The 23129-nt window shown below is 39.7% G+C and overlaps 1 protein-coding gene across 1 annotated transcript in view; it reads left to right on the forward strand.

Annotated features, from left to right (window-relative positions):
- LOC124287823 (solute carrier family 26 member 6-like) overlaps window positions 1-23129 on the forward strand; it is a 31959-nt gene that overhangs the window by 6303 nt on the left and 2527 nt on the right. The window contains 12 exon segments of the mRNA XM_046724284.1: window positions 2805-2915; window positions 4266-4537; window positions 6276-6440; window positions 17554-17715; window positions 18683-18739; window positions 18741-18766; window positions 19239-19386; window positions 20412-20525; window positions 20872-20949; window positions 21487-21582; window positions 21978-22084; window positions 22877-22946. Coding sequence (XP_046580240.1) covers window positions 2805-2915; window positions 4266-4537; window positions 6276-6440; window positions 17554-17715; window positions 18683-18739; window positions 18741-18766; window positions 19239-19386; window positions 20412-20525; window positions 20872-20949; window positions 21487-21582; window positions 21978-22084; window positions 22877-22946 — 1406 coding nt within the window.

A 23129-nucleotide genomic window follows, 5' to 3' on the forward strand; every position in this document is an offset into this window, starting at 1 on the left:
ACATTCATGAAGTTTGATGATGGATTAAAATTGTTCTTATATTGGCACACTTCAATATCAAAGGGCACATTTGACATCTTTATGAGTGTGCAGAGACACAATTGCAAAAAAATCTGTTTCTGCATATAAACTTCTAAACAAGCGTTGTATTTGCTCAGCTCTGGGATGGTGACAAGTGTAGATTACAGCAGTTTCTGGACTGAAAACGAAGAAGAAAGTTTCTAGAATTTGTTTATATACTCATGCCAATAATGGTTGTCAGCCCCCTCCCCACCCCAACCCCACACCCCTCTCCAATAAAAATAATTGAAGGTGGTGACAACCATTATTGGCATGAGTATATTTTATTAAGATAATTTAGGATCTGTTTTTCTGTAAAATATGGGGTGGTGGGGGTAGCCTACATACAATTAAATCGAGTCCCTGAACCCATTAACATCACTACTAGCCCCTCTCTGCAGTGTGAAGCCCATAAAGCAAGTCTTATGTTCCCCACTGTGAGCTTATTGTTGGAATATTACAATGTGTAAATTTCTTATGTCCCCAAAACTATAAACTCACTTGTTCTCACTTGCTCTGCTCTGTTGTGCTCTGCTCCACCTTCAACTCCACCAGGGCTTCAGATAAGTGCCGTATCAGCGTATGTATGGCTACAAAAATATGCACGATACGGTAGGAAATAATTTAGAAAACGTAGCAGATACGGACTACAGCAATGGTGTACGGTCTTCGAATCATTTACAGATGTATTTATCTAAAAAATTATTGTTTTATTGTTTTTTTACCTGTTTACACAAGAGTAGCAATGTTGTGGTGCATATATGAAAAGAAACACAAGATTACTGATAGTCCATTAAATTCCATTCTGTACTCTAAATGTTTTCCAGAACTCCTATAAAAAAAAAATAAGGAGTACATACTCCTGATGTTGAAACATTATCTGGAGCCCTGTCCACCCAAACAACATCTAATCTGTATGTTATGCATAATTGCTGAGAGGTCTGATACTTTCCTTGACAGTCCATGTTTTCTTGTTTCTTTGGAACATTATATACAGAAAGATGTCATGTAGGGAGGGAATGTATAGAAGTAATAAATCCCCAAACCATTATTTTCAGCGACAGTTACAATAAATTCTTTCACTGCCACTGATGAGAAATTGATCTTGCTGTGAAATATTTTAATGAGGATAGTTATTAAATTGTCAGTTTCCAAATCACCCATTGGGTTTAAAACTGAAATATATTATTCTAGCGAATTAAGATTTTTTAAATGTTTTAATGCCTGAAACATGAAACATGACATTTATGGGGAAGTGTTAGTGACAGATTTCATCTGAAGATGGAATCATGTACATGGGAATTGTTCACTTTTATTGGCGACAGCACAAATGTCATACAGATGACATGTTACTTGTGACAACGTTATTCCATTGAAGTTGTTTTCATAATTCCCTTGTAAAGTTAGAGAATTTCAATATATTCAAGAGAATTCTTATTGTTTGAGGGGTGGTGGGTTAGCCTAGAGGTTAAATCGTTGGAATATGATGTTGGAATATTGAAACCTCACTCACTCACTCACTCACTCACTCACTCACACCACTCACTCACTCACTCACTCACTCACTCACTCACTCACTCACCCACTAACTCACTCACTCACTCACTCTCTCACCCTCTAACTCACTCACTCACTCACTCTCTCTAATTGTGTGATATAGGTACAGAGAAGCAATGGAATAAGAAAATGACTTTGAAAATGATCTTACATCATGTACAGGTAGTGGTAGATTTAGTACAATACATAGCTACATCCTAACCTCTCAGGGGATGCAGGCTTCTATATAGAGTTATGTCCCCAAGCCATGTCAGGGTCTGCTGTTGACTGGGCCCCTGTCTAACTAAACTAGGCTGTGATTGGACGACACTAACCATTGCATTCATTGGTCCTAATGGCGTCAAATGACAACAAATTTGGAGAATGGGAAGTTTGTGAATTCAATGTGCTCTTGACAAAATTAAAAGTAGCAGAGCAGTTTGTTGTAATTATTTGAGCATAAACAAACTTTCGAAGGGAATGCATATCTCCATGTTTATTTGCTTTTGTTGGTAATAAACCCTCTGGATGGTATGCCTGCATGGCTATAACTGGATATTGTATAGATTTGTAGCTCTTTTTACGGACTGCCTGTTGGCTAATAGCGCAATCCTTACCTTGAATATTAGCAGTGGAGCCAGTTTGCTGCTTTGAATCCTATTTATGTTTTTTATCCTTGGTTAGATAGCAGCCTGTAGATGCCAACATTTGTTAACCATGCAGACATTATTTTTTTTGTAAATATTAAACATGTGTCTATAAAAAAAGAAGTGAAAATATTCTTTGAAAAAAAAAATTAATGAATTTTTTGCTGCTTGCTTCCCTGTTGTAACCGGGACAACATGACCCTGGATCTTTGTATTTTTGTATTCTCTAAGATACAAATGTCTATAATGTTTATTCCTGCTTACTTCCCAGGTGTGGTAGGATAATGGTTAAAGCGTCTGCTCATCACGCTGAAAACCTGGGTTTGATTCCCCACATGTGGGTACAATGTGTGAAGCCCGGGTGAAGTTGTATGTCCCCTGCTGGGATTTTGCTGGAATATTGCTAAAAGGGATGTACAACCATACTCACTCACTCACTCACTTCCTAGGTGTAATAGACGTTGTTTACAAATCTCGGTACATCAACCCCTTCCTATGCTGTTGTTGTCAATATTATTATTTTGTATACCTGTGATGACACCGACTCAATTGTTCTTTCAGGCATGGCGTACGGCCAACTGTCAACGTTACCGCCAGTCTTCGGTCTATACGTCTCCTTCTTCCCAGTGTTCATCTACTTCTTTTTCGGTACATCGAAACATATATCTATAGGTAAGTCTTATTCTGTGTTGTAGATTTTGTTCCAATTATTGTTTTTTTGAAAATATATATATATATCTACAAAAAAGAATTATATATAATCCAATAGGAGCAATATCCTAGAACTGAAGCAATCTAAACTTGCCCAGTTATTCTTAACAAATTGTCAAATGTCTGTGAGACAGATGAGATTATGGCATTGTTGCCACATCAAACTAAAGCATGAGCAGGAGCTAGGGTATCGTTACTGTAACTGTACATTAACATTCATAGACTATGGTGCCCAAATTGTCAAATGGCCCGGCCAGAAACCTGTGGTCCTGTATCTGAATCACAGCTTACCCTGATTAGGTTGTCAGCACCAGATCATTGCTCACAAGTTTTACCAAAGTGAAACGCCTGGATCACATTTCTCCAACATCAAGCTGATGATTGTTGCCCTGATCTATAACTAAAATTCAGTTAAAGATGGCGTTAAATTTAGCTCACTCTCTCAAATCCTATACAAGCAAACATAAAGAACATTTTGCATAACCCTTTAGGTTCTAACAATACATACTGTCGAACACCAGTGTCAAATTTCGATTATCATGATGAAGTATTCCTGTCCCTGCATATTCTGTATTTAGTCATCATTTTGCAGTTGAAGTTGAAGTATTTATAGCCTCCTTCCACTTCAACACAGTGGTGTCAGACGAGTAAGATTTTGCAATTTTGAATGTTATGTGAATACACAATGCCTTTCAAAAAGTGGTCAGATGTAACAAATGTTATATTTGGATAACGCTTTAGACTACATGTTTCTATACTTCCATTATTGTGTGGGTTAGATTGCTGACCTTCTGTGATACGATGCCTGGGTGGTTCATGTCCTGGATGGGACTCAACCCCAAAATTTATAGAATTTGTATAAACTAACAAAGTGTTATCCTAAATATAACTTTAGTTAACTGTTAGATATAGCTTTTTTTTTCTTTCATTCGGACCCGTGAAGATCCAGGTTAGAATATTGATCTTCAGTAACCCATGCTTGTCGTAAGAGGCGACTAACGTGATCGGGTAGTCAGGCTCACTGACTTGGTTGACACATGTCATCGGTTCCCAATTGCGCAGATCGATGCTCATGCTGTTGATCACTGGATTGTCTGGTCCAGACTCGATTATCTACGGACCGCCGCCATAAAGCTGGAATATTGCTGAGTGCGGCGTAAAACTAAACTCACTCACTCAGTCGGAAACTAGTTGTTACATAATTATTCCCATCATGTTGAAGACTTCATTTCAGCAGAAGGATGCTGTGTAAGCAGAATAAAAATTTGATGAACTTTCAGACTAAAATTCTCCAAACTTCTTGTCTTCCAGGAACATTTGCGGTAGTGAGTTTAATGGTGGGGTCTGTTGTGGACAAGGCCATGACATCTAAAGGCTTCACCAGTGATCAGTTAGAAGCATCAACCAAAAAGGATGTCACAACATTAGCGCCAATGCTGTTTAACTTGTCTGATGGCAACCTGACCTTCGGCAACGGCACCAATGGCACCAACACTGGTGGAGACGCTGAGATGGATGCTCTTATTCTCAGCACCAAACTCAAAATTGCCATGGCGGTGACATTTGGCATCGGATGCATTCAAGTAAGTGAAACCTGTCTCAGAAAGATAATAATAATAATGAGTCATCTTATATAGCGCACAGTCTCCAAACACCAAGTGATTCCTCGCGGCCCTTAATCAGAACCTGAATATTCTTACCCCGGATAACCTAAGTTACCTGTTAGGCGCTAGAAGGTTATAGTCATGGTTTGCAAGAAACTTTACTAACTTCTATTTTCTATATATAATTTGCATCATGAGATTTTCCAAAAGTTATTTACTGGTATAAATACATGATACAAGATGCCTATTATAAACATTAACTGAATGAACTTGATATGGAATCCATTGTTTAAGCTACTGAGTGAGTGAGTTTAATTTTACGCCGCACTCTGCAATATTCCAGCTATATGGCACCGGTCTGTAAATAATCAAGTCTGGACCAGACAATTTAGTGATCAACAGCATGAGCGTCGATCTGGGATACGATGACATGTGTAAACCAGGTCAGTGAGCCTGACCACCCGATCCCGTTAGTCGCCTCTTACGACAAGCATGGGTTACTGAAGATCAATTCTAACCCAGATCTTCATGGGTTAAGCTCCTGAACATTTATTTTTGCGTTTATGCGATAATCCAGTTAATCTTTCTCTGCCAGTCAGGGACATGGGTAGTCTGTCTCACAGTCCCCTGAACCACATTATTTTCCCTCCCTGCAATGCTAAAGCCTTATAAGAAGTAAGTCTAAATATCCTCAGGCTCTGAATTTCCGATCTGACTGGGGCTCCTTTTTTAGTTGAAATGGATTTATTTGTTACTATCAAAATTACAGAGACTAAGTGTTAGTCTAGGACATAGGTAGCCCAGTGGTCTAAGGGACCTTAATTAGCTATGATTTTGGTTCAAATCCATATTCGTTCCATAATGTTTCAAGGTGTGCCAATGCCATACCTGTTCTTGTAGGTTTTACCAAAGGTGTAAATGTCTGAGACCTGCATCCCTTTAAAGGCACTATATCACACTACACTTCTCTAAAAATAAATAATACATTTCTCTCAATAATACTAACTATCAGACCCCCCCCAAAAAAATTACGTGTTTAGATTACAATATTAAATTGAAAGGTTTGAATGAATAAATGCAATGTTGCATTAAATCGACTCTCATGCCCTCTACCAACCGAACATTATTTCAAGTGTTACCCACAGAGTCCCTTGGAGCACTCTTTACGAATATCTTATAACTCCTTTGGACACAGGAGTCAGTCCTAGACAAAACATACGTGCAAATTGTGATTGAAACCAGTTCATTAAACACCGACAACACCACGTGCGAGCAATTGTTTACATTCCTTATATGGCAAGTGTTCTCTGTTTGGAAGTTGTTCGCCCCTAAGTTTCAATTATCAATTTCAGGCAAGTCGTAAGGGATAATAAGTCTTTTATTGCATCAATAGAAAGCAAAAGGGAGTGCATGTATATAATATAGGCCAAAATATTGTTGAAAATCTGTGAAATTGTGCCGTTAATCTATCCTCCCACACTAAGTTGACATGCCATAATAAACCCAGACTACTATGAAAACTGCTTTAAACCTTTCGCATTTAGTCTTTGCCAATGATTTTTAAAGTATTTAAAAGCCTTGTATCTTCAATGCAATGAAACCAAACACACAAGCCATCGTCCATGTGTATGCATATGTGCCCTGATTAACTTTCATGGTTAAGTTCTTTACTTACACTGAAACCTCTTTTCATTTTTTACGATTTTTATATTTTCAGCTGCTGATGGGTCTCTGTCGGCTGGGTTTTGTTACAGTTTACCTGTCCGATCCCCTCGTTAGCGGTTTCACAACAGGTGCAGCGTGCCATGTATTCACAAGTCAGATCAAACATATATTTGGAGTTCAGATGGGCAGATACTACGGTCCTCTCAAACTGGTTTGGGTAAGTTACCTCCCTTTCACAAATGTCATGACATTCCTCACCAAAGTTTTTCCAAGAACAGATCAAACATATATTTTAGTTAAGATGGGCAGATAGATGCAACTGGTTCGGGTAAGTTACTTCCTGTCATAAATATCTTAAAATTCACTGTTCCCTCATTTTCAGGTTTTCATTTGTGAAACATGCTAGTTTCCTGCAACTAGTTAGCAGCTAGTATAGATAAAAGTAAATATTGTAATGAACTTCTATAATATGTGCAAGCCTGGCAAATGAAATGAATGCAGGGAAGTGTTCCTTTAAATGAATGAAAATTAAAAATTCATCATGGTTTGTCATTAGAACATTCTTGTAGTAAAATATTTTCAAATAGTTTGAAATTTATGCTTTATTTATGCTCATTTCTACGTACAACTACTGTTTGTGTCAAACCTAAATTAAGAGATATGTGAAAACATTCCTGTGGCATTCATCCAATATTTTCATTATGTTTTCAAAGAAAGACTATAAGTTAAATTCAAACGAAACTTACTAAATCTTAATGTTTTGGGGAAAAAAATTGTTTTTTCTGGATTTTCACTAGTTAATTGGAGTAAAAAACTAATGGCCATATGATGTAAAATGACAAGGTAGGTTAAGGGCACTGTTCTGCCTGACTGATATACATGATTTAATCTAAAACATTTACAAACATTCTAAAATTATCAGGTTTGTACATATGAATGTGAAATAGACTATGTTCAATTTACCAAATGCATCTTTGGGATTGATGACAGCACTAGAGGTGCACTAAGGGCATAGATAGGGCCCAAATGTGAAAAGGATGATTTTAGAGATTATAGGAAGCATTTTTCTCATATTCAAATTGAAAGTCTTTGACCAGAGATGATATTCATAGGAGATGTACATATTTGGTTATAAAGTCATCTTGCGTAGATAAACGTGCACATATTTAGATTTGGAAAAATAATTTTAAAAAATCATCCTCTTTCATTTCAATAGTGAGTAATTGAACATGGCAGATATTTAAAGATTTGCAAAGGGAATTGTTTGACATTTGGTCATGTTGAATGATTTTCATACCATTATTACATATTTTTTGATAAATATAAGTTTCCAATAAGCCAACAGGGCCCTTACCATGCCTTTTCATCAATTTCAGTGATCCAGTATACGCCTTTTATCATCTATCCTTTGATGTTTAGATACACAGCGCAGTGAGGTAGCCTACTGGTTAAAGCGTTCACTCATCCAGCCGAAAGATCCTAGTTCGATTCTCCACATGGGGGAGCAATGTGTAAAGCCTATTAATGGTGTCTCCAAACATGATGCATTATTGTGAAAAAAGGCTTATAATTAAACTCACTCACATACACTTTAATGAGTGAGTTTAAGTTTACAATATTCCAGCAATATCACAGTGGGGGACACCAGAAATGGGCTTTACACATTGCACCCATGTGGGGAATCGAACCCGGAACTTCGACTTGGCAAGCGAATGCTTCAACCACTAGGCTACACAACACACACTTTAAATACACAAGATAATTGTATTGAAACTAATCAGTCAAATGCGCCCAACACAGTTAATTCTCCTCTATCTTTTTTTATTTTCGAAAATAGGGGCAGTGTGGTAGCCTAGTGGTTAAAGCGTTTGCTCATCATGCTGAAGACCTGGGTTCAATTCCCCATATGGGTACAATGTGTGAAGCCCATTTCTGGCATCCCCTGCTGTGATATTGCTGGAATTTTGCTAAAAGTGGCGTAAAACCATACTCACTCACTCTTATTTTCAAGTAACTAACAATTCAGCACACAAATTAACATTTACATAACTTTTCTAAAATAAATGTCTATGAATGGACAGTAAGAGTTTATTGCCTGTTCTGTGCCAAGACACTGCTAGGTGACATTCTATTACAGAGTGAGATGTATTTCCTGATGTGTTTATACTCCCGCTGGAAACAGAAGGCGTTTATTTCACCGTCCAATGAACTTTAAGTGCTTTGTCAAGGATATTGTTGCCTGTACAATCAGAATGCATTTCATGTTTCCCTTGAGGGCAAACAAGAAAGTTTTACATTTATTAACTAACCCCAAGTAGAGCGAAACAAAGGGTTATTTAAGACTTTAAGCTTTTGGGTGTGTGGAAATATTTTCTGCCTGTTTTATATGTAGAGGCTTTGCTTTTTGAGAAAATAGATTATTGTTTTTTCTGTTTTATGTTTCAGTTTTGTATTAATTAATTCATAAAGGTTATGAGGTAGAAGTGTTATTGTCGGCACATTATTTTATCGTTTTATTCTAGAATTATGTTGTCATTTTCATTGAAAATTATTTAGGTGATAATTTTACCATTTTGAATCGAGTGATTTGATTTACAATGTTAATATTTGTAATATTTATATATCTCAAAATAGAGATCTGAGGGTGATTGAGCGAGTGAGTTTAGTTTTACGCTGCACTCAGTAATATTCCAGCTACATGGCGGCGATCTGTAAATAATCGAGGTTGCACCAGACAATCCAGTGATCAACAGCATGAGCATCGATCTGCGCAATTGGGAACCGATGACATGTGTCAACCAAGTCAGTGAGCCTGACTACCCAATCCCGTTAGTCGCCTCTTTCGACAAGTTCTAGAAGTTTTGGGGGAATTGGAGCAATGCAAATTTTGCAATATTTGGAATATTAAGAGGTTGTAATAGTTATGTCGTTTATTTGGTTTGTGAAACACGTTTACCAATCCAAAGCTTCTGATAAGAAGCGACTTAACAGGATCAGGTGGTCAGGCTCGCTGACTTGGTTGACACATGTCATCATATCCCAACTGCATAGTTAATGCTCATACTGTTGATCACTGGATTGTCTGGTCCAGACTCAATTATATTTACAGACTGCCACCATATAGCTGGAATATTGCTGAGTGCGACGTTAAACCAACCAACCAATTGTGGTTGATGCATGCCATCACAACTGTGTCGATTGATAATTTGTTTAATGTCGATCACTGGATTGTCTGGTCCATTCTTGATTATTTGAGTGCCACCATATAGCTGGACAATTACTGAGTGCTGCATTAAACAACAGACAAACCTTTCAAAACAAGATACAGAACTTCCATCATTGGAAAGCTGTATGTTACAATACCCATCAGCCATGTCAGATTAACTATAAAACATAACATTTGAATAACAAAATCAAGCATTCTTTTTAGTAGCATACATTATGGCCATATAATGACATTTTTAATAGGAGGTGATAAGGTAGAATGTCACTGTATCTTTCATGTGTTGTTTTTATGTTGATGTGAAAATACCACATAAGTAAAAATGTCAAGCCGTACAAACGATCCACGCTTGACACTGTGAAATCATGTAGCTTCAGAGTGTCATGGTTTATTCTCCTCGTACCTCTAGTGTGTTTCCTTGAAGCTGCTTTCAAATCAATATTGTCTCTGAGTGGCTGTAGAAAATGTAGCTAAGGTTTGGTTGCACCAGTGAGCGGTATAATCAGTTGTCAGGAGATCCCTCCAAGCACTTGCTTGTCTAATTTTTAAGTTTTACAAATCGTGAATAAAATGAAGTCGATTTAAGGCATTTCTGATATCAGTGATCAGGGTTTTTGATATTTCTTTCGCAAAAAAACTTACTAATTATATTTTGGTTGGTTTTAGTGTCCTCAGGATAGAGTGGTTCCTTGGAAAATTCAGAAAATCTGTTGATGATGCTTGTAAAATCAGTGAACCCTGAAGGGACAAGTTAATTCTAATTGAGGCGTAAACATTCCCTCTGGATTATGGTTGCCTTATTCTGTGGTTTCCACAGACACATACAGAATGAAGTGAAAATTTTAACACTAAGTCATAGCTATCCCTTGTGGTATGCCCTTGTGGTATGCCCTTCCAACTGACAGAGTTACCTCCCCCTGACCTAGATGTCACTGTATAGTAGTTTGAAAATCCTCACAAATTTTCTGTATGGTATACACTGTACACGTGTATAGAGTGGAGTGAGAAATTGACTTTATCAGCTTGTTTTCTACACTGATCCATCCCTATATAGGTTAGTGTTGTCGACATTAGTCCTTTGGACATCGTATTTTATATTATTTTTACGCTTGTACTTGATATATATTTTCCCGCCCTTTTCTTTTGTCTAAACTTTAAGCTATGGCTAAGAATAAGTGCGCAGTAATGTCAGAAGTTCATGTCGGATTTAGACCCCCATCTCTCTGCATTTCTTGTTTTACTGGTAATCATTGTACCCTGCAAGATCGCTGCCTTCTGTGTTCAGAGTTATCAGAGGTTGAGTGGTTAAGTATGGATTCTGCAAGATCTCAGACTAAGAAACGTAAATGCTCCCCGCCGTCGGAGGCTAGCAAAAGTAAAAAATCCGCTTCGGGATCCCCGCCATCTTCACAGAGATCTGAATCAAAATCCAAATCTAGATCTTAGATCTAAATCGGATGCATCCCATTTGGACATTTCTGCTATCTCGGATTTAATTGCATCGTTTAAATCAGAGTTGCAAGCCTCAGTTAGTCAGTCCATGTATGATATGGAAATGAGAAATGAGACCAAGATGAATTCATTACAAAATCTGTTTCATGATGGCATTATGTACGGCAAGACGACCGTGGTCGTGACTGACTGGGTTGACGATGGCAAGAGCCGGGGCAAGAGTCAGTTTCTGTGAAACTCGGGGTGCTCTACCTGGGAAAGCCGGTATCACCTTACTTAACCGGATCAGAAGGCCGCTCCCCACAGGGGAGAAGCCACGGGCTTCATGTGACAGGGACGGGTCAACCTGGCTGACCCCAGGCAGGCTTTAATTGCGCCCAGGCAAAACAAGCCGCGGTCCCTTGTCCCTGGGAGAAAGGCGGTCACGCTTTGATCCCAGTCACTCAAAGCCTGCTACCTTATCCCACGCTGGGAATGTGCTGCAGTCATATCCTAGCTGGACTGACTCCATGCCCTCGGCTTGCGTCTCCCACCTTGGGTTTAATCAACGAGCCACGGCTGCCACGGGGTTAGCGGTATCCAGGACCAGCAGTCCAGTAGCCACGCGCAAGCGGGATTTCCACGGAGCCATGGATAATTTTGACATTGATAAGCCACCGCTTTTACCGCTTGTACCGACCTCTCGGATTCTGAAGCTACTTCTATTTATCCTCTCTCAACCAGAATTCGCTATGAAGGAGGGATTATTGACAGTCCAGCCTATGGATACTTCGGCCGAAGATTTTGTTCCTGGATGGTCTCTTAGGGAAAAGGTTGAATTAATCCATGGACTTTATCCAGCACGGTCCCGCCACAGCCTGAGGAGCCGGAACGGGAGTTACCAGTGGAGCTGGGATCGCCAGGATGTCTGCCGCCGAAAGGGTTCCCAAGCTATCTCTTCCTCATTCATCGGCACTTAAGTCGGCGCTTGGATTCTTACAATTTGAACCTCTCAAAGGCTTAATTTCACTTAATGCATTACCCAAGATTATTCAAAAGCCAGTGTATGCTATTCACAATAGACTGATTCCACTTTATGCTCCGTGATATGGACAAGGATTTCGCGACAGCTACAGGATGCTAGAGCTGCCAGGGATTTTCCATTTTCCTGTTCATCCAAGGATCTCAAGGACATGGATGGGGTCCTTCGCTCATCCTTGGACATACTATCCTATACCAACTGGTTTGCTGTGGAGTCCGGGCATTATTACCACCATTATTCCAAGATTACGAGGGAGTAAAGAAGGACACATTAGTATCCATGTCAGCCGAAGAAGTAGCCATGGCGCACTCATTCCTAGATGTGGTATATCAATCTATAGCCGACGAACTCACAATCAGCTGTGTACACTTGGACGCTTAACAGCCATGGAGAGACTTCACAAGTTAGATTCAATTAGAAGTCTACCAGAGACAGCTAAAGATGTTTTATTTCAACAGCCCTTGGACTCAGAATCTCTTTTCATGGACAATGTGGTCAGGCTATTCAAGTTAAGGATGCCTTTACATCACGTAATCTGAATCAGAGATTGGCTTCAGCTTTACTGTCACAAAGCAGGAATAAACCTCAGTCCAGACCGAGGAGGGATGTATCTGCTACTATTTCCGCCAACCTTCTCACAGACGCCAGGAGCCACTGCAACGCTCAGCATTTGACAGGGCAGGAGACTCTAGGTCGCTGTAATTTCTCCTCGCCAGCACCATCTTCAACTCGGGCTACTCATCCTCTAGGGCAGGGGTAGAGGCACCAGGTTTTTCGTGGCACCAGAGCGGGATCTAGGAAGTTTTGACTCCAATCAAATAGTCCAGTTTACTCAGCCTTACGATTTGGAAATGCCCTCAATTTGGAAACAGACTTCGAATTTATTCTACCGGTATCCCAATCTCCCCGTAGGGGGTCGGCTAGCACAATATGTGGAGAATTGGACACAGATCACCTCGACAGCTGGATTCTATCAGTCATAGAGAAAGGTTACATGCTACCATGGGAGAGTCTACCTCCAGTAACCTACCAGCCGGTAGGGAGACGCTTTTTCCTGCAAGGGGATCGCTCTAGCTGGAGCAGTAACGCCATTCAACAACTGTTAGACAAGCAGGCCATAGTGGAGATTCCACCATCAGACCAGTCATGCGGGTTCTACTCCCGGTATTTCTAGTTCCCAAGAAAGACACGGAGGAGATGAGGATGATCATAGACTTGAAAGTGTTAAACAAGGAATATTTAAGGAAACCTCCCAAATTCAAGATGGAATCCCTGACCAATTTGAGAACTCTTATCCAACCAAATTCCAAATTCATCAGCATAGACCTGAAGGACGCTTTATCTTCATGTACCAATACATCCTCGGTCTCAGAAGTACCTTCGCTTTCACGGGTAAACGGATCGGAGATTTCAATTCGTGTTCTACCTTTCGAATTTCTCTAGCTCCTTGGCTGTTCACGGTGATCATCAATCCCATTTTAGCGCTCCTACATCATCGCCAGATAGCTATCCACGGTTACTTGGACGATTTCCTGGCACGGAATATAATTACTCAGACTCTTTTAAAACAGACCAAGTTTATACTCCACGTGTTCACACATCTAGGCCTTGTTGTACACCCGGTCAAGTCAGAACTAGTCCCCACATCAAAAATCAAGTATCTGGGAGCCATCCTAGATGCCAAAACGGCACTAATTTTTACACCTCAGGATCGCTGGTACAAGATCCGACCAAGATTTTCAATCTGTTAGCAAGCAAGCAAGGTCGCATCAATTCGACATGGATGTCCCTGCTGGGATCTCTTACGCCTATCCAAGATTTCACGATGAGGGGCAGGATTCATCTTCGCGAACCGCAAATATGGATCAATGGGTTCAGGGATCTGGACTTAGAAACTATGGTATCTCCTCCCTTCATGATTCGGCCAGGAATTTTTGTGGTGGACGGTGGACAGCAACGTGCTTCCAGGAGTACATTTTCGTCTTCCTCCTCCAGACGCCACTCTATATGCGGACGCTTCAAACTCGGGATGGGGCCATGTCAACGTAACATCAAGTTCAGGGGCTGTGGTCTCAACAGGAAAGCAATCTCCATATCAACTGTCTGGAGATGTTAGCTGGTAAAAGCTCTGTCTCATTGGTCTTGGAACCTGCATCAGAAGAACATTATGTTAGTGACAGACAACAGCACAGTAGTAGCCTATATAAACAAACAGGGCGGAACCAAATCTCATCGCCTACTACAGATTACTTAAGGAACTTTTCAAAATAGCAGATTCCATGAAAAGTCATATAAAAGCTCGCCACATCCCGGAAAGGTGAATATTTTGGCAGACTCTCTCCAGACAGGACAGAGTGATATCAACAGAATGGACTTTGAATATGGAGGCTTTCAAACTCATCAAGGAGAAATGGGAAACACCATCCATAGATCTCTTCGCGACAGCAAGGAACAATCGCCTACCTACATTTGTGAGTCCTGTTCGATCCGACAGCCTGGGCAGTGGATGCCCTGTCAATCTCATGGGAAAATCTGATAGCATATGCTTTTCCTCCGCTCAAATTGATACCGAAGTACTAGCCAAGATCGCCCAACACAACTGTGTAGTTTATCTGGTAGCTCCAGCATGGCCTAACCAGAACATGGTTCACGGACCTTCTTCAATTATTGACGGACAAACCCTTACGACTGCCTTGTTGGGAAAATCTTCTCAGTCAGCCCAAGTCGGACAGATACCACACAAAATGTAAACCTACTAGCTCTTCTTCACGCATGGAGACTATCTATAGTTCCCTCAAGGAGCAGGGTTTCAATGAACAAGCAATTTCGCTATCTCCGAAGTCTATCAGACCTTCAACGGCAGCACTGTATGACACCAAGTGGAATGTCTTCATCCAGTGGAGAAGAGAGCAACGACTACTAATATTCCAGTCACCATACCTATCATAGCAGATTTTCTTATATATCTCAGGATGGTTAAAAAAATTAAAACACAATACTATTGAAGGCTATAGATCAGCGATTGCTTCAGTCATGGACTTACAGGGACTATCTGTAGGATCTGATCATTCTTTACACAGGATTATTAGATCTTTCCAGATCAAGGATGTGTCATCATCGGCCATTATTTCCTAAGTGGGATCTATGTTTGGTACTACAGGCTCTACAGAAGTCTCCGCTTGAACCTATGCAAGACACTTCCTTAAAATACTTGAGTTTTAAAACTGCTTTTCTACTGGCTTTGCTACGGCTTCAAGAGTGTCAGAACTGCACGCTATTGACTTTAAATCTATTGCATTCTCGGAAGGGTATAAGATGATGACTTGTAGGACGGTGCCTGAATTTACAGCCAAGAATCAGTCGACGCCTCATGGTTTGTTAGGACACAGAGTCTACAGAATACCAGCTCTGCCTGCCCCTGCCTCTAGATCTGACAGATCAAGACTACTTTGTCCGATCCGAAAGCTCTCAGATGGTATATACACCGCGACATCTAGTTTTAGACGGAATCGTCAGTCATCTCTTCCTCTCCTGTAAAACAAATGTTAATAATGGACATATCTAAGAATACAATTTCTTCATGGCTCAGGAAGACAATCGCTTTATGCTTACGGAGACTTTGATCAAGAATCAGTTAATGTTAGATTCTCGCCACATGAGATTAGGGCATTAGCATCAACAGTAGCTGCATGGGGTTCAGTTTCAGTTGAACGAAAGTGGTGGCTAGTTGTCAGTGGAAGTCGTCAAACACATTTATAAATTTTTATTTAAGAGATGTAGCCTCTTCAATGGAAGGCCTTAAGTCCCTGGGTCCGTTAGTAGCTGCACAACACCTTTCCTCCGCCTAGTACCTATTAAAAGGGGTTAGCAGGGATTGATCATCATGTCAAGCATGTTACACACCTGGATTATAACGATGATGGAGAGAAGATATCGAGACAGAAGTATTATCAGGTAGGTCACAGTTACGATTATCCCTATTATAGATACTAACCGAACTCAGGTGGTGGTTGAGTATTGAAAGGAGTAGTCTCTAATTATTACGGAATTAATCTTAAGGATTGGGAGAATCAACCGAAGTGACGCCATAAACCGGAAGTGACGCCATAGACCGAAGTGACGCCATAGACCTAATATTGACCGAAGTGACGCCATAAATGGGAAGTTACGCCATGAGATGACAGAATTGGGAAGTTGTCAATTGGAAATTATCAATATTAATTCATCTGAATAGTAGTATAATTCGATTGATAATTAGAGACTACTCAACATTTGGACGGAAGTCCAGTGGACAATGATCCAATATTATATTTCACCAGTGAATTATTTACTACTAAGTCATAGTTATCCTTAGAGGATTTTGATCATGGAGAATAACTCACTAGTGGTATGGTATGCTTCAGGACTATTCTTCTAGGGATAGCCCTCCATCCGTGATGTGGGATTCAGGCAACCATAATCCAGAGGGAATGTTTACGCTCAATTAGGAACAATTACATTTATTGTTAGTAATTGTTAGTAAACTTACCTCTGGATTATGGGGTATAGGTCCCTACTCTTCCTCTCCTCCTTTCCTCTAGAAGATAAGTGTTTTGTAAACTGTATTCATAAAATTTGTGAGGATTTTCAAACTACTATACAGTGACATCTAGGTCAGGGGAGGTAACTCTGTCAGTTGGAAGGGCATACCACAAGGGATAGCTATGACTTAGTGTTAAAATTTTCACTTCATTCTGTATGTGTCTGTGGAAACCACAGAATAAGGCAACCAACCAGAGGTAAGTTTACTAACAATTACTAACAATAAATGTAATTGTTCCTATTATTTCCGAATCAACAGAGAGGTAAAGTTTATGCATATTTTCTCTTTGACAATTACTAACAATAAATGTAATTGTTCCTGAATTCTGTATTCAGAATTAACTGTAACAACAAGAGCATGGCATTATCATAGTGGCTTCAAAAACTCCTATCTAGCTTTCTAGTTAAAGCTGACGATGTCAAACTTAGGGTTGATTTTCTTCATGGAATCAAAGTGTGAAGACCATTCTTGATTCCCAGTATGGTGATCTACCTTCAGCTGTTGGTGAACTATAGCCCGTGTATTGTGTTGTCTTCTTTGATTAATATGTTTTAGTTTTACATGCTAACTTTATATTCATATCTGTGATACTCTAGTATTTTTACTGTCCATCGTCGACAGGTTTTCATTTTCAGAATGTTTTAATCTTCAAAATGTTTTCATCTTTATTGTATAAAATGTTTTCGTCACGATATGGCCGAGATATTGCCGATGTGACGTTAAATATTAACTCACTCACTCACTTGATTCCCCACTGTTATATGGCTAGCATATTGCTGAATACAGAGTAAAACCCAGCTCACTCACTCACTCTCTCCTCTCATTCACTCTCATATTCTTTTTCCTCTCACTTCTCTCACTCACTCACTCGCTTCTATCAGTCAGTGTCTTCTCTTTCTTCTCTCACTCTCTTCTCACACTCGCTGTTTTCTCTCATTTACTCTCTCTCTCTCTCTTACCTCTCTTACACTTCTCTTACTCTCTTCTCTACCTCACTCGCTCACCATGTTGATATCTGTTTCTACCAGTGACAGTTGTCATGTTTATTCCAGTCGTACCGAGACTTCTTCATGAACATCCCTCAGACCAACGCTGTGACCCTCATCGCCTCCATCATCTGCATCTTGATGCTGGCGGTGGTCAAGGAGTGCATCAACAACAACCCCAAAGTCAAACCCAAGCTCAAGATGCCCGTGCCTATAGAACTCATTGTGGTTCGTAATGTGGCTTTCTACTGCTTAACACTCGGCTTAACACTCGGCTTAACACTCGGCTTAACACTCGGCTTAACACTCGGCTTAAGTCTGTTTATTTTGGGCTGAATGGCCATAATTATCCATCATTGTTCGGCGTCTATTTTTAAAAGTTTGTGAATTATAAACAGTGTAATATTTGATTCTTTACATCCTTCCATCCTTCCATCCTTCCATCCATGACCAGACCTGTGAAGATCCGGGTTAGAATTGATATTCAGTAATCCATGCTTGTCGTGAGAGGCGATTAACGGGATCGGGTGGTCAGGCTCCTGATTGACACATGACATTGTATCCCTGTTGCGTAAATCGATACTTGTGATTTATATTTTCATCACTTTATTTCTTTTAGTGGGTATCACAACATGTACAACATACATTTTCAACATAGCGTACCTTGTAGATTGTGATTTTATCATCCCAAACTGTGTTCCACAGTAGATATCGCTTGTGTGAGATCAGATATCGTTTTGACAGTAGATTTTGTACAATGCCCTGACAATGCTATGACATCATGAACTTGTTGACGTCACAATGTTATTACATCGCTGCACTGCAAATCTAATGGAGTACTGTGTTCAGAGATGTACATTTTTCATTGAAAACTAATGAAAAGTGATTTTTGATGATAAATAGATTCTCACCCTCGTGTCTTCTGATATCAAATATATCAACACTCGTTGATAAAAGTAAAAATAGCCTCGGCAAGCCTGGGATATTTGTTACTTTATCAACCTCGCGTGGTGATATATTTCATATCAATAGACACTCGGATGAGATTCTCTATTTAATCACTGGATTGTGTGGTCCAGACTCAATTATTTACAGCTTATAGCTGGAATATTGCTGAGTGAGGTATTAAACATCCTGTCATCCAACCAACCACTTGTAACTTCAACTGTTTTAAACCAACTGGCGTATCTTGTAGGTTGTGCTCGGTACTGTGATTTCCCAGTTTGCCTACCTGAATACAAACTTTGACGTGAAAAATCGTTGGTGATATTCCAATTGGGTGAGTTATAAACCTGCCTTGTGTGCATCATTGTATTTCATCGCGACCTTCTATGTTAAATGAACCTGGAATGTGACATAGTGTATATCAGTAAAGCTGAAATATACTGACGTACATAAGAAAGAACACGCTTGGTGTTTTGGGACTATTCCCTTTAAAACCATAAATATTTTGCTAGCATTGTTGTAATTGGGTACAATATCTGTGGTGTTTTGGAAACACTTGCACAATGTTTGTGACAAGGCAGAATCAAAACATTTTTAAATATTAATGCTGTTTTAAAGAAAATATTTTACTAAAGAATCACGTCAGTTTAGGAATGACTGCTGAAATAGGAATAAAAGAAATATGTAAGAATACCCATCTTTTACTTTAAAACAACTGTAAGTTGGATACATCAAACAGAATATTGTTTTAGGAGTTTTTGAATTTTTCATTTATAATTTGCATTATATAACTTTGTGACTTTCAGCATCCCTCCCCCAAAGGCACAACAGTTTGAGTACCTCCCTGATGTCGTCAGCGATGCTGTAGCTGTGGGAATTGTTGCGTTTGCCATCTCAGTGTCCATGGCAAAGATTCTGGCCAAGAAACATGACTATGAGGTTGATTCTAACCAGGTACAGAGACCTATGTCAAATAACTGGTATCAAACATGTGAGATTGAATTCAAGCTCCGCGGATTGGCTAGTCCGGTGGTGATGACCTGAGGTCAGATTTTGGCAGACTACTTTCCTGATGGTATATCATACATAAGTTGATCATGCATCAGTCAAACTCACTCATGTCTGTGTTGAAAGTTTGGTGTAATGTTAAGAAATTATCTGAGGTTGTATCCAGTTTTCATCATCATCTTTGACTTGACAAGCCATATAGTCTGTTTGCAGTGAAAACGTACCGATGAATTTCACTTTAAACAACAAAGTAAATCAAATTAAGTGAAATTAAGATTGCGAATCCTCATAATTTTACCTTGCCAAATGAACATTTAAATCTCAGAATTTTATTCAACTTAGGATAAAAGTTGTTTAACAAACGATCATAGATTCAAATCGCTATTTTTGGTTTGTATTACAAGGGGGTAAGCGCAGTAGATGGAACAGTGAAACAAATGCACGTGCTGTACTTGATGAGCGAGAACTTAGACCAGCCCTACTTGTTCTCGGTGTTTCATCTAATGTGCATACCCCCTTGTAATACAAACCAATAATATCGATTTGAAACTATGATCATTTGTTAAGCAACTTTTATCCTAAGTTGAATAAAATTCTGAGATTTGAATGTATACATTTTTTGTTTAGAGTGAAATTCATCGGTACGTTTTCACTGCAAACAGACTATAGTTATGACGGAAACTTTGTGTGGAGGGTCATACTTGGTAAGAGTAGTAAGTAGTAGGCTGGATGACGTCACAAATGACCATTGTGTTTTGTATTAATGCACTTCAGTGATCATGAAACTAGAAAATATATATGTCGATTCAATACTAAAAAGGTCAGTGTTACAGATTGCTGCAGACTGACATCATTCATTTTACAATTCATTGTTTCAAAACAGGGTTAGCTTGATTTCATTTGTTTCATTTTGAAACAACTTATTGTGAGATGATAGTATATGACAGATCGGTGATGTATTTCTGCTGCAGGAGCTGCTGGCGTACGGCATCGTCAACATCTTCAGCTCCTTCTTCTCCTCTTTCTGCGCATCAGCCTCACTCTCGCGTAGCTTGGTGCAGGAGGGGGTCGGAGGTCGCACTCAGGTATGTGCACAGTTAGCTCCCTTGGTTATAGAATATCCAGGGATTGGTGAATTTGTGATATCGTCATCTTATTGACTGTCAGAGCTGCCTTATGGGAGGTAAAAATATTGCTTTATTATGAGAGAACCAGCATTGCTTGGGACCTAATTCTTACCTGGAATCCAATGGTAGACAATCAAGGTCGTTGGGAACCTTTTTCAATCAGGACTCACAATTAGAGGACCTTCCTTGGCTGCTAGGAACCTTTTCTTACGTGGAACCCATTTGGGTGGAACAGCCTATGTTGGACCTGGACCCCACAGGGTACTCAATCCAGCCTGGATGTAACCAGTGTGTTGTGTTTCAGGTTGCGGGGCTGTTCTCCAGTGCTCTCCTTCTCATTGTGCTGCTGGTGGTGGGGCCATACTTTGCCTCCCTCCCTAACGTAAGTAATGATGATGAGTGAGTGAGTGAGTGAGTAAATGTTACCTTAAGCCGCATCAGCAGTATTGCAGCTATTCACGGTAGAAAATCAAATATTTCCTTTGGATGATGATTATTCTATTAACATTACAGTGGTACTTTTACCTCTGAAAGTAACAGCAGATCAATGCTCATGCTGTTGATGACTGTATTGTCTGGTCTAGACTCGATTATTTACACACCGCCACCATATAGCTGGAATATTGCTGAGTGTGGCGTAAAACTAAACTCACTCACTCACTCACTGAAAGTAACAAATATATGCGTATGATAATATATAAATTAAATGTTCGTGTTCAGGAAAATATGATCAAAATGCTAATGATGCATCCCTTGTTAAGATTTAATCCAACCAAATTTAAGAGGTTTTGAAACATAACCATTTTGATAAATTATGATGAATATTGATGATGTTATATTAATAAGTGTAATCTTACAAAGTAGGGAATGGCTGAAAAATGGCTAAAAGTTTGATTTAGTTCTAATCTCTGTATTTCAGTGCGTGCTAGCTGCTATCATCATCGTCGCTCTGAAGGGCATGTTCAAGCAGTTCTTTGAGCTGAAACGATTATGGAAAATATCCATTGTAGATTTTGTAAGTATATTTCATGCAAGATTCACTCAAATAACTGCTGAAAATCAGGGTTAGAATTGGTCTCCAGCAACCCATGCTTGTTGTAAGAGGCAACTAACGGAATCAGGTGCTCAGGCTCACTGACTTGCTTGACACATATCATCATATTCCAGTTGTGTAGATTGATGCTCATGACGTTGATCACTGGATTATCTGGTCTGGTCCGCCTCAATTATTTACAGACTGCCGCCATATAGCTGGAATATTGTTGAGTGTGACATTGAACAACAAACAATGACAAAAGTGGATTAATTCAAATGTCATAATAATTATCCAGTTGTTTCAGAACTTCTCAAGTAAGTGATGTTCATATGAGTCTTCTGTTTCTGATTCTCTGTGTTCTCCATTTCCTGCAGATGGTGTGGTTAGTGACGTGGTTTGCTACAGTCCTCCTGGATGTTGACCTCGGTCTTGGCGTCGGCGTAGGATTTGCTCTCCTCACTGTTATAGTCCGATCTCAGAGGTCAGTAGCTGCTCCAGGAGAGTTGAACTAACACTCGGTTATTGCTTACTTCTCCAAGAACAGTAATATGAAATATATTAATTCTTTTCAAAGCTGTGGCAGAATTATGGCAGAAACATGGGGTTATCAGTTCAAATCCTGGTTCGCCCTGAAGATATTTCTACATGTGTCACAATATCCATGCTTCAGGGTTTGACCAGAATGGTATTCTTTATAAACTTGCATAATTTTTGCTTTGTTACCACATGAAGCTCAGATGCCATATAACTAAAAAATAGCTAAAAAACATTTTTGACCCTCTCACTCACTGATTGCTTTTCCATTGAAATATTCTGAAAACTTGGAACACTCTCATCTGTGTCAGTCACACTTTAGGTCATCATTCATCATGTGGGTACATGTACAGTATATACAATCATGAACCCTGATTCGACAGCTTCATCAGCAGAAAAGAGTTATCTCCCCCTACCACAAGCAGGTTGACAGACCTGTCTGGAAGAAGGTCCACGAACATGTGGTGTCACCTTGGGCAGGTGTTTGTAACATGATTCTGTTCACCCAGCAGTTAATGGGTACCCGGTAGGATGAGGATATACCGGTAATAAAATGCAGCTTGGTCTCTGTGTGCTAGGAGGACGAAATTAGCTCATGACTCATTTAAGCAGACACACACCTGTTCTATAAGAGCAGACGTCTTTTATGCGACTTTTAACACCATTTCACATCACCATGTTAGGTTGAGATGCATGTTGCCATTTGTAGTGGTGTATTTGTATCTCTGATTGTTTGCAGGCCATATGCATGTCTGATGGGGCATGTACCGGGCACAGATCTTTACAGGGACATCAAGGCTTACAAAGCCGTAAGTACACCCATGTTGGCTAATTGTTGTTATGTTCTTTTGAACATTAATGAGGGAAAGATGCTGGTAGGTTGGGGTAGAAGTGGCAAACCGGCAGCTCTTCTGATGTAGGTATGAGTTATGTTCTTTTGAACATTAATGAGGGAAAGATGCTGGTAGGTTGGGGTAGAAGTGGCAAACCGG

Source organism: Haliotis rubra, unplaced genomic scaffold (assembly GCF_003918875.1).
Source record: "Haliotis rubra isolate DU_JTF1 unplaced genomic scaffold, ASM391887v1 Scf406, whole genome shotgun sequence".
Classification (NCBI taxonomy): Eukaryota; Metazoa; Mollusca; class Gastropoda; order Lepetellida; family Haliotidae; genus Haliotis; species Haliotis rubra.